Raw genomic sequence first — 12,532 nt, 5'->3', positions numbered from 1 at the left:
CCCCGCCCCGCCGCGGGGCCGGGCACTGACACTGACTCAGCGGGCGGGCCGGGGTACGCCCGTCCCCGCCCGTCCCGTCCCATCCCGTCCCGTCCTGTCCCACCTGTCGGGGGCGAGGGCGGGTCCGCCGGCGGCGCGGGGTCGCGGCGCATGCGCGCGGTCCGCCGTGACCCGGCTGGGGAAGCCCTCGGCGGTGGCCATTTTGGCGGCGCCTCTCTCCGGCCTGCTCAGTTACCACGTGAGCCGCCGCCCGGGGCTCGGCGCGGGGCAGCCCGGCGCGCAGACGGCGGCCGGGAGGGGCCGGGCCCGCGGCCGGCGACAGCGCCGTGGTTGGTGGGAGGGAGGGCGGGCGGGAGGGGGGTGGGGAGGCGGCGGTAGCAGCGGCCAGGCTCCGGCGGGGAGGCTCCCGGCAGCGGCGACCGAGCAGCGGGGACGGGACGCAGCCCGCTCGCCCACCCCCCTCCCCGGAGCCCTTCGGCGGCGCCCGAGCCAGCGGCGGGAGCGGGAGAGGCGGGGAGGATGCCGTCGGTGAGCCTGCCGCCCAAGGAGAACGCGCTCTTCAAGCGCATCCTGGTGAGTGGTGGGGCGGGAGGCCCGCGCTCGGCCGCGGCGGGCCCCGTGGGGCGGTGGGGGGGGGAAGCAGCGGCGGCCCTTGCCCCGGCTCTTTACCCCGGGCGGGTGGGGAGCGGAGCCCCGGCGCCACTGCCCCGGCCCTGGCGGCGCCCCGGCCAGCGGCTTCTTCCTGCCGGGGCAGGCCGGGCCGAGGGGCGCCTGTCACCCGCGGCACGTCCCGCCCGGGCGCGGCCCCCGCGGGGTCCGAGGAGAGCTGGGGGCGGCCGGGCCCCGCCGCTCGCCCCCTCGAGCCGGTGCCCGTCGCCGGGCAGAGCCGCGGGGCCGAACCCGAGGGGCTGCCCCGGGCCCCGGCGCTGGCGAGGTGCAAAACACCCTCGCGGGTGCTTCATTCATCGGGTCCCTGTTTAGGGGCGCTCGGCCGAACCCTCCTCCCTAGCGATCCTTCTTTGTTTTTACAACTCAGGTTTCTTCCGTAGACAGTAACCAGATTTGTTGGTCGGTGGGGAAGATGGCTTTCAAAGGAGGAAGTAGAGAAGGATGGAGGTTTTGAAGTCTTTCTGAAGTCTAACTTACAGCTAACTCCTGTTAAAGTTTGTCAGTCGATTTTTTCTGGGCGGCAACCGGCATGTGGACGAAAGAAGCCTCAGTGGAATTTAGCCAATAAACCTAGGTTTTAGAATGAGAGTAAGATAGTGTACAGTCCAAACACCACCAAAGTGTGCACAACTGAGTTAGATCTCAAGGAACTTGTTTCGGTTTTGATGCAGTGTTGCAGGAACTGTGTGTTTCTGAGGGCCTGGGGTGAATTGAAAAGGACAGAGTTACGTTAGTGAGTAACTTCAGTGGATTTGTTCATAAGATTCTGTTATCTGGGTCAAGCGCTATATTGTTTTCTCTCAAAAAAAGAGTCAGTTTTATCTAAAAATCTTGTGTCTTCTTTCAGAGAGGCTTAGGCTACTGTTTTGGATCCTTCTAGAGATCAGAAGTAACATGAGTACTGTAGTCTTCTTGGAGTAACAGCGCTCTTAGAGCTCTGTAAACTTTTGCCTCTTTAGTGCGGGGGATGTGTGTAATCTTCTTTTTTCAAAATATTTTTGTGAAAATGAAATAGATCTGTAGAACTAGAAATCCTTCGGTACAGGCATCTCATCATGAGACAGGCAGATTCAGTTAGGGTTAAAAAGTAGGTGCAATGAAATGTAAGTTTATTTCTGCTTTGAAAGATCCAGTCCTGCTTGGCAGTTGCTATGGCCTTGTACTAAGTGTAATTTTTAATGTGTTATGAGCTGGGGAAGTAGTAGCCTTGTTGCTCACTCACCCACCTTTGCAGTGAGGATGGCTTGTGTGGTTACAAGTCTAACTGAATCAAGGAGCCTGTCTGTGTTTAAAACTGACTGTTTTGGGGTTTGGTTTGGGGTTTTCTTCCTGGGGTTGGTGCATGTCTCTCTGATTATTTGCATGGAGAGCAGGAAAAAGGGAAGAAGAAGAGTTTCTTTGGAGAAAATGCTGGCTCAGCACATGTGAGTTGAATGAAGCTTCTCAATTTGTTTCAGGTCAGAAAAGAGAAAGGTGTACTCCACTCCAGGCAGATTTCTGTAGACTAAAGCAATTTTAGTTTTGGCCTTTTTTTCTTTTTTCCTTTGTAGCTGAAAATCTTTAACAAAAATACAGCAGTTTCAGGCACTGGGTAGGCTAGGAGTTAGGAGTTATTCTATCGTTTTGATGTTTTCCTGTATCTTGCAGGGATGAGCTTGTGACAGGTAGCCTAGTATTAAGACTGCCTTGTGATTAGGCACCTTTGTAACACATGGTGAATAGGAAGAGCTTGAAGCTGGTTTTCATCACACTGAAAATTTGTATAATGAACTACTTGTCTGCCTTGTTATGGATAATGACCCTACTTTGTGAAGTTTTGATTACCTGTTTGACTTGAGATGTCTTTTAGGAAGTCCCATTTATCAACGCAAGTCCAAAGAAACATTAGTGCCGTACTCCTGTGCTTTCACTCCACGCCTCTCTTCCTGCAGCCTCTCCTCTGTCTACGCCTTCTTTTCAGGAGACTGTAACCCTTCATTATGCTGTATCCTCTGCCACCTCTTCCTCTGGCCCGCTGGTGGCTGAACAGCAGCAGCAGCAAGAGGAGCTTGAGCCTGGCTGGGCAGCTGGCTCCCTGGTAGACCCTCTGAGTCCAGCTAGCAGCCCCTGGGCCAGCTAACAGGGGAGTCTGTCTGGCCCTGGGTCAGCCCATGCTGTCTCCTGGCCTGGGCAGACCCTGGAGTCATTCTGTTGAGCAGGCCTGGGTGAGATTTATTTTTCTTTCCCAGCATATGTTTTGGGAACCAGCCCAAATGCTGTTGAAAGAATGCATTACCCTTCAAATAGATAATTACTGATACACAGACTGTTTACAGAAATATAAAACCATTCATATTCTGATTTTCATGGAGGCAGTAAACACAGGAATTAAGTAGTTCATGGCTTTGTATTTTTGTAAGTGAAGCATAAAATGAAAAAAAGCAAGCTGATTTTTGCGTGTGTTTTAAGTTCCTGAGGCCTCATTCCTTTGTTATTTTTAAAAAGTACACCTGTAATACAATCATTAAATGTTAAGGTCTACACCAAGCTGCCCAGCTTTCTGTAGTGAAAGGGATTAATTACCTTTCAGAGTTTGGGGTTTTTTTGTTTGTTTGTTTTGTAGTAAACATCTCATGAGTAAATTTCTTTTGCATATGGATGTGCTTGCAAGCCAGCATTTCCACTTAACTGACAAATTCTGAGTTCAGAAGTGTGTGCACTTTGCCGTTGTGTGTTGCAACACACTAACTAGACTAACCTCTTCTAGTCACTTTACAGGTATGTGGAAGTTCTTATAGTAACATTTTTCCATTTGAAAAGCATTTTACAGTGTTCCCGTAGTACAGAGGAAAAGGGATCTGCACGATTAGTTCGAATAAAAAAACAAAGACACCCACAGGATTATTGATCACTGTTCTACTTAAACTTGCACTTCCATTAAGGAGAAAGTTTCTAGCTAATATGGGTTTTATAGTTTTAACTGTCGTTAAGGTAGGTAGTCCTGTTCTGCGCAAAGGTGCTAGAAGAAAAGTGAATCTCTACGTTTTTCTCTTCTTGTTCTTGATCCATTTGAACATTTAAAATTGATTGAGCCTGTATCATTCTTTTGGACACACATAATCTCTAGGCAGTCTAGAGATTCTTTAAGAATTCAGGTGGAGGCAGAAGAAAGGGTAGACTAGCAAACAGAGGAGTCTAAGGAGTGGAGAAATTGACTTTTTGGTACCCAGAAGTCTGGATGAACTCTGAAGTAAAGGGAAAAGCGATTTACTCCATTTTTTCCTCCTCTTTCTGGCAATTATAGAACTAGGAAGTAGGGTTGGATGATTTTTATGTTGTTTTTTTATTAAACATAACTCATGAATGTTCCTGGCATTTTGTGAGGTTATTCCTCCACTCTATCTGGTTGGGTACAATTCATCAAATATATTCAGTTTTATGTCACATATCCCAAGGACCATATTCAATTAACTTTTGTTTGGACGTGGAAGTTGAATATATTGAAAATGTGCTGAAGAAATAGTAAACACAAAGCTTTTAGAGAGTTGCCATGTATTATGTGGAAGAGATTTTCAGTTCCTTAAAGCAGCAGAGGAGAAAGTGGTTGGAGTCATGAAGTTCTGGCAGAGTAAGATGGTGCAAATACTCACCATGGCTGTCCTCTAGCTGAATATGGTTTGAGCAGGGAGAAAAATGCCCAAATATTTAAGAAGTGAAACACTGTTGTATTTTATGATGCAAACAGACAAGTGAAGAACTAAATGTGTTCGGGCCTTGTTTAAATAGTTTTACTGATCTATAACTCACGTACATACTGTAGAAGGAGCATACTGAAGATGTCATGCTGTTCTGGGCTTGTGTGTATTACACCGTATGCAGATCAGAGTTTCTCAGTTTATTCAGGACTGGTGATTATCTGTGATTATCATGATATCTGGAGAGCCATACATCTTTTATCTCTATATCAGTTGCTTTATGTGCTAAGCAGGCTTAATTAGGCATGGCCAGAACCTCTCTCCTCCAGTGGGGCATTACAGTAACCAAGGTGTCTGCTGCAAGGGGGGTGTGTGTTGAATTTCACCTTTATTTGGTCATTTCTACAGTAACACTGCAGTACTTGAGGGTATTTGAGCTGGTGGTCGTCTTCCTTTCCATGCTGGCTTTGACAAGTGTCCCACTAAAAGATACAGGAACTTCCTAATAACAAAAAAGCCTGTTGAACAGCGTCTCTTCAGTGTCTCTGCTGTAAATATGCCAAGTCCCTCCTGCTGGGACATCTTCCTGTTTCTTCATTCCAGAATCTGCTCCCTGTCCCTCCACTTTCAAACTAGACAGACCTGTGCTTCTCCTTCGCTAATACTTTACCCAGCACCAGTCCTTTAAAAATAATGTTCTGTCTCAGAGGAGTTCAGGTGCTGACTTTAAGGTTGCTGAGGTGGCAGACTTGGAAATCTCCTCTTAAGTAATCTTGATTCAAGATTAAAGACCAATTTCCAGAGTTTCACTTTTATCAGTAACCAAGTGAATTAGCACATTTTGTATGCAATCACTGCTGCATTTGCATTACTGTACAGAAACCCAGTGTGCTCACCACTGGAGTTTTACCACATACTATCTCATCTGAAACATGGAATTGCTAACAAGGCTTTTCCGATATCTTGACTGTTTAGATGTCAATCATTTGGTTTTGCCTTTGCCAAAAGGAATACACCACTTGGCTTTGCCAAAAGTATTATGAGAAATCATGTCTTTCTTGAAACGTTGGAATGGAAGTAAAGAACAGACCTGCTGCTTTAAGCAGACTCACTGTTCTTGTTTTTCAGAAATATTTCTCAAACTTGCTAAAGAAATTTATTACTGGTTGAGGCTAGGATGTCATTAAGGAATCACTTGAGCAATGCTGCTGTTGCTAAAGCCTGTTCACCAAATCAGACCATTCGTTGTCATTGGGGCTCTCAGAAATTGTAGAAACTGGATTCCCTGCTGTAAATTTCTGAGGAGCAGCATAATTTTGTTCCTTATTTGTTTCAGTTATGAGAGTAAAAGACTTCTTAATAGAAAGACATCATAATTTCTTCACATTTGTAAGATCATAGCCAGTCTTAAGTTGTTATGGCTGCAGATACTCTTAGCTGAACTCAAAGCGGTTTTTGTAATAATCTGAAACTGATCTTATTCAGGGCAATAGATTTAATCCGGTTTATATGATACCACCCTTTATGTCGGTTAGAATTTGATCAGGTTGAAGTGAGCAAGTAGTGACCAACAGAACTGATGTTGAATAACGGATTTTTCTGCAAGAGTCTTGCTTTGGTGAGTGAGGATTTCTAGTTTTACTTCTAGAAGAGCTGTAGCTGTTCATCAGCAGCTGTTTCCAGAGGGATTTTGTCCAGTACAAGAATGAGGCCAATTCAGAAGCATATACGTAATATGGATTTTTTTTTTTCCTGCTTCAATATTACATGAAGACGTACACATATTTCTTACCTTCTTCCTAATTAATTTCAGTTTGAACTTGCTCTGTTCCTCTGGTTGTATTCTACAGGCAGTGCTAGTTGTGAAGGTATTGGTCGCTGTGCAGGAGGAGGATTTCTTAGTTCCTTAAATTAGGCAACTGCTGAAGCTGTTTCTTATACAGAACAGCTCCATTCATTAACACTGCAGAACAATGGAAGAGGATGATTGGTTTTGATTGGACAGGAAAAAAAATACGCAAGCTTGCCCCAGAGTTTTTCAGCGTTAACGTATCCATAAGGTTTGTGTGGGGTTTCTTTTTTCAGTTATCGGGTTCATACGTCTCATATTTGTCATGAAACCAAATCAGTGTGGTGGAAGCTTTTGCCTAGAGCTGTTGAGCTGTTTGATATGGTTAGCGCTCAAAAGACCCACTAATTCATGGTGAGTAGTTGTTCCTAATGCTTCCAGCTTTTAGAATCTTCTTTACTACATTTAGCTTGAATTAGTGCACCTTAGTGACTTGGCCCGATCTAGTCTAGCTGTAGAGAGAGAGTAGCTGTGCTGGAAAACAGCCTTGAGCCACATACAGCGCCTGGACTTAGTATCTTCTAAGTGCTGCATCTGAACTGTGCTGGAAGAAATAGATAGCATCTGAATGGCAGACATGCATTGTAAGTACACACCTTAGCAAAAGCTAAGGCCAAGTATGCTAACGCTTCCTGCTGCTAAAGCTCTTACCACATTGTCACTGCCATCGTTGCTATGTGGTGCTGCAAGTGTATGTGTTCATGGCTGCTTCTGGGAGAAACTGCAGAGTCCCATAAGGAGCACATTGCTGTAGCTGAAAAGATTTGTCCACCTGGGTTCTGCTCAAGCCTCACAAACCCTCAGGGAAGAGAATAACAGGGTGTGAATCCCTGAATTGTCCTGGCAGAGCAGCCCGTTCTCCACCAGACTTTCTCCTGAGGACTTCCAGATGCAAGTAAAAAAAAAAAGCACCTTTGTTCATGCATAGATCAGTTGTCCTGTTAACTCTTGTATATGGTGGGGAATAGTCTGCAATAAATACATTGCCTCTTACGATGGCACAGGCTATGTGATCTGCGGAAGAGAGGCTGAGTACAGTGGACTAACAATGAGAACTAAAGTTTGCATCTCCATTGTCTCTTGGGGCTGAATCCAATTTTGGTATTCATTCAGTGAAGAAAATTATGTTCTTTGGTAGTCCATCATTGACTGGATTAGGATGCTTGCTTTAATGGAGTTACCGTCAGTTAGAAGTGGTTTCCTGTGGGGTTGTTTGTGGCGGTTTTGGGTTGGTTGGTTGGTTTTGTTGTTGTTTGGTGGGGTTTTTTTGTTTGTGTTTATGTACTTGAGTTTGCATTCATTTTAATTCAATTAATTTGCAGATATGGGGGGTTAAAAAGTTGGCATTAAATTTGAGTTAAAAGTGTGACCTGGGAAAATACATAATCTTATAAGACTTAAAGTTCTTCATAACTGTTTTTTGCAAAATTCTGTCTTTTTAATAGAAATTGCTTGCTATTGCTTTGTTACTATTCTAGTTCAGAGGGCAGAATGACTGGGAATGTGATCCTATCCCACATGCCTGGGTTCTGCTGTCCTTTTCACTCATCCCACTCCTTATAACCAGCTGTGCTGGTCAAAGTAAGAATAAAAAGAAAGCAGATAATAACACCTCAGTGTTCCCATTTGTGAGGAGTAAACGGTACATACCTACTTTGCTTTGATACTTACTCTTGAGGAAGATCTTCTAGTTTTTCATGTTTCCAGGTAAGAAGACAGAAGATGGCTTTTTTATGTTATGACTGTCTTCAGCTTGATCATGAGATACTTTCAGGTTTGCTTCTCACCTGTTTAATCAGCTGCAAAATCCAGCCTGGATGGACTCTCTTTATTTTTAACTAATGTAAAGTGGTTTTAAAATGCTCTTGAATCAGCTAGGTTGGACATAGGCATCTTCTTAAGTGCCCCTGCTAGAAAGGCTGTTTTCTGCTTTCTGTATTGTGATCTAGGTGATTCTTTGCTTAGATTGAGTCATGCCAGTGTAAACTTACGTGCTGTGAAGCTTCTGATGAGACCCATGGTAAATCCTGGCATTATACTGAGTTACACACTGAGCTGTTGTTAACTGTTGATGTTATTGAACATACAGGACACTTTACTCTGTGGTGTAGTCATTATAAAATGTCTTAGAAACAGCAAATTTAATTGGCTATTAAATTATCTACTTTAGTTATTAAATACTTGCAGAACATGAAGACTGCTTTGTGGTAAAGAGGATTTGCACTTCTGTGAATATGTGCAAAATATTTCATATGTAATGGCAGAATCTGGTCTGCCATGGGCTGTGTATTTGATGCTGGGGTACATACCTGCCTATTAAAATGCTGCACTTTATTATCCTTGCTTTTTAGTTGGAGATGTATGTACTTGACCATTAAAATCTCTATTTTGAGAGGGAAGGAATATGCCAGAGGTAAAATATGCTGCCTCCTTACAGGTAGCGAACAATTTGAAAGCCTAGTTCTGTACATTTCAAGCTTACAGCTGTAAAATTTCTACAAAAATTTATTTGTATATACAATATATAAAGAGAACAATGCTGAATTAAGTTTGCATGGAAGTAATCTCTCTGCCATTGTCAGTAGCCCTTAGGAGTGCAACTGTAACCAGTAGCATGACCCTTCTTAAGCAACTACCATGTGGATAGTTGCTTAAGAATCCAAGTCAGTTTTAATCATTAGCTGTAGGTTTGCTAACAAGGTTTAGAAAGTAGATGCACTAGAGAGGGAAGATTCAAAACTGGAATGAGGGTGGAACAAACTCCATGTAGCAGCTAGATGTCTGCATGTAGGTAAGCTGTAAATAGGGAAGTCTTTCCACTTTTCCTTATGGCAGCCATAAAGGAAGAGATGCAGAGGAATTCATTCACACTTGGCATGCTGAGCCATGTGTAAGACATCTGCTGGCCAAAGGCTGATTCTGCACAGATGCTGTAAAACAGTTTAGAGATGCAGACACCATAACATGAGTCCTCCTTCCACCTCAGACTTGGGATCCTTGACAATATGGGTTGGCTCTGCTCCTTATAATTTCACTGTCAGTCTCTGTCTAGTAATTGCCATGCGTTCAGATCCATTGAATAAATACTTGGGGGTGGGGAGCAGTGCAAATGCAAATTCTCTCCTACCTGCTATGATCTTGCGTGATTTTGAAGAAGTCGTACTCTGTCTCATCTTATTAATTCTTTGTAGAATTGTATTAAAGCAGGTGCCATTTCCTTGTAATAAATATAGAAAATGAGTTAAAATGTATATGAAGAATCTTGGTGTGTTTGGAGTAGGCTGTAGTTCTGGCCACATTATGTATAGAGAAGTGTGTTTGATATCTTAAAAGATCTGGTGACTTATTAAAGGAAAAGCTTTGAAGGGCAGCAAATGCATAGTGGAGATTCAGTGCTGATTGAGAGTCAGATTCTTTTCTTTTAAAGCATTAGCCTTAACTTTAACCTTACTTTTTAGAAGTCTAGCTTTTATGTTTTCGCATTGCGTCACGTCACAAGCCGTAGCTGGAGCACTTGTCTGTCAAGCTGCACAAGCAGGCTCCAACTGCTGGCTTTGGAAATGTATATATGCAGGAGTTTAGCTTAGAGGAGGAAACTGCTCTTTTAACAGTCTCTGAGGCAGAGAACTATGTTACTTCTGCAGAACAGCTGTCCCAAAGTAAGAGTTGGAGGCCTGGGAATGACTACTACAAGCTATTCATCTGGGAGGAAAAAAACTACCCAGATGAAGACCATTTCTGCTTCCAGCAGGCCTGCATCTTTATGTGCCAAGAATATTTGAGATGTCAGCATTCCTGCTTCTGTGATTTATTTTATTTTTTTTTTTATTTATTTTATTACGGGTTCTTTTTTCTCCTCTTGCTCAGAAACTACTGATTCCCTTAAGGATTTTCTCTCCCGGGCTGTGTCTTACTCATCTTTCCTTGTGTTATTCTTTCTATTCTTCCTTTCCCCTGTTAAATATTTACTGTCTTCTTTTTCTTAAAAGACTTTTCTTTCATGTTTCTATTCCTTGAAGCCACAGAATCTCCAAGGTTTGTACCACCCATGGTGGTATATGCTGCATTCCTGACTGCTTTCTTTCTCGTTGACACCTTTATTTAAGCTTGTTAGTCCATAATTGGAGAAGTATGTAAGTATATGCATGGCTTCAAGTAGTGGAATCTCAGTGATGCTGTTGGACTAACTTTGATGAGCAATCACCTCTTACCTGAAGAAGGATGAAACATGACCTCAATTTCATTTGTTTCCTCTCTTCCACTGCCAAAACATACGTGTACATGGAATGCATACATAGAATAAGGAAACTCATAAAGTGATACAATTTGAAATGTTTCCATTAACAGAATGAAATAGGCTGAAAGTATTAATCTGAAAAGTTGCAGAAATTGTATATAGGAAGCTACTCCAACTTGTCTTGATCTAGAAACAACTGAAAATTGAAATCTATGATACTTTACTGGGGGATATAGACAGCTATGACTAGTTCTTCATCTGGTACTTCACGTGATACAAGTACGTGATCAGTTCCTGGTAATTTATTGGTCCTGTCCGGTGTTCTCTGGGCTGATGAGAACCTTTCCATAGATGTAAATGCATATAAACTGGTAAATTTTACCTCCCTGCAGCCTAAAGGGAGGATTTATTGCAATTCTCATTGAGTTTACTCTCTTATAAAGTACCCTGCATCATACGTTCTGATTACACTGGGAAAACTCTATGTGCAAATATTTCCTGTCTCTAGCATGTATACCTTCGTGGTTGACTTTCCTTAAACTTCAAGGTGAGAGACTGGTTGTTAGAGTATGTAAAATGGAACTGTTTAGAGATAAGACTTCATGTTCATAGCCAGCACCTGAGCAGTTGTACTTAAAAGCAAATTGCGAAACCCCAAACTACCCCTTCTGCTTGTGACAGTGCCTTAGTTACACTGGAGATGCGTTCATAAGTTCCTGTGGCTGCGCCACTTTTGTGACAGGTTTTGCTGCTTTCACAACTACCTAAGTGGGAGCAAATGGCGGTTCTACTTTAAGGGAGGAGGCCTGGGTGGTAACCTCTGTGACTGGTGGTTTGAGTTTACACACACACAAAAAAAAAGGCTTGATCTTGTGTTGTCACCTGTAAGCTTTCTGGCAGCTCTGACCAGTGGCTCATTGAAGTGACTCAGCCAGCTACTTGAATGCAGGTAATGACTGAAAGGTGTGAATAATAACAACCAGGCAAGTATAATTAAGGCCAAAAAAAAAAAAAAAGAGGCCTCTTATGATTTCCTTTTACCTAACCCTTAATCTTCCTTTGCTAGGCGGGTGCCCTGCTTACTTTTCCTGTCCTTGGTGATACAGGGAGTTGTCTTTCAGAAGTGTTCAAAGTCGAGGTTGAACAGGCCTTTCAGCAACCTGAGGTAGTGAAAGATGTCCCTGCCCATGGCAGAGACGTTGGACTAGATGATCTTTGAAGGTCCCTTCCAGTCCAAACCATTCTGTCTGTCTTTTGTTGATACATTCCTTTTTGAGTCCATTTTGCTTTACACGTCCGAATTTATTGTTGGTGTTTTGGAAGAGAAAGCTGGACACTAAACAGCACCTTTCATGATGCAAAAGCAATGCAAAGTAGAGATGTTGAGGTAGATACCCCATTTTCTTTTTAAGCACTTCCATACCATTCATGTAACTTTTCAAAGTTTTGTTTTTAGAGCTTTCTGCTTGATGGGAAGACCTGTTGGGTCTGCCTCCCCTGAGTTGTTTTTTTTTATGGGAGTGCTTAGAGGACAAATGGTGTCCATACATGCTTATGAATGCTCTTGCATAGTTAATTTGGAGCAGCATGAGGAAACGTGGAATCCCAAACAAAACTTATTTAGGAGGACTTTAAAACTGCTGGCTCTAAACAATTTTACGCTCCTATCAGCCATCCTGCCACCAGAACTGGTCAACTGGAGTTAGTGAGATCCTGTTATGAATGATTTCCTAGTTACCAAAGGATTTGGGTCTACTCAGGCAACATGTTTCTTTACTCTTGCATTCAAGTCGGAACATTGGTATTACAGTAATTCCTATAATTTGCTTAAGTGACTTAGTATACGAATTATTGTTTACAACATTATTTCTTCCTCCTTTGGCTTCTATTTAAAAGATTAGCTCAGGGAGTGTTTCAGCAGACGTAAAATAACTAAAACTGGTTTTAAAAGTTTATGCTGTATGCCATTTTGCATTGGCGTCACCTTGCATAATGAAACTCAAACACAAGCAAATTGTTAAGAGTTGGATTTGAAAAAACTGTGGAAGAATGTTTTAGTTTCCAGGATGGCAAGATATCATTAGTATATACCAGTTTTGAAAG

At 43.1% G+C, this 12,532-nt stretch overlaps 1 protein-coding gene across 3 annotated transcripts in view; it reads left to right on the top strand.

Annotated features, from left to right (window-relative positions):
• The first annotated feature begins 126 nt into the window (after nucleotides 1–126).
• Nucleotides 127–12,532, top strand: part of NAA15 (N-alpha-acetyltransferase 15, NatA auxiliary subunit) — a 41,492-nt gene continuing 29,086 nt past the window's right edge. For all 3 annotated transcript variants that reach the window (XR_003992363.1, XM_030492917.1, XM_030492918.1), the window contains exon 1: nucleotides 127–573. Coding sequence is in view for 2 of the 3 variants with exons in the window: in XM_030492917.1 (XP_030348777.1) it covers nucleotides 520–573 (54 nt within the window). In the remaining variant the exon portion in view is untranslated. The remainder of the gene's footprint in view (nucleotides 574–12,532) is intronic.

The sequence above is a fragment of the Strigops habroptila genome, chromosome 7 (genome assembly GCF_004027225.2).
Source record: "Strigops habroptila isolate Jane chromosome 7, bStrHab1.2.pri, whole genome shotgun sequence".
Taxonomy (NCBI): Eukaryota; Metazoa; Chordata; class Aves; order Psittaciformes; family Psittacidae; genus Strigops; species Strigops habroptila.
This window is presented reverse-complemented; position numbering and strand designations above follow the sequence as displayed.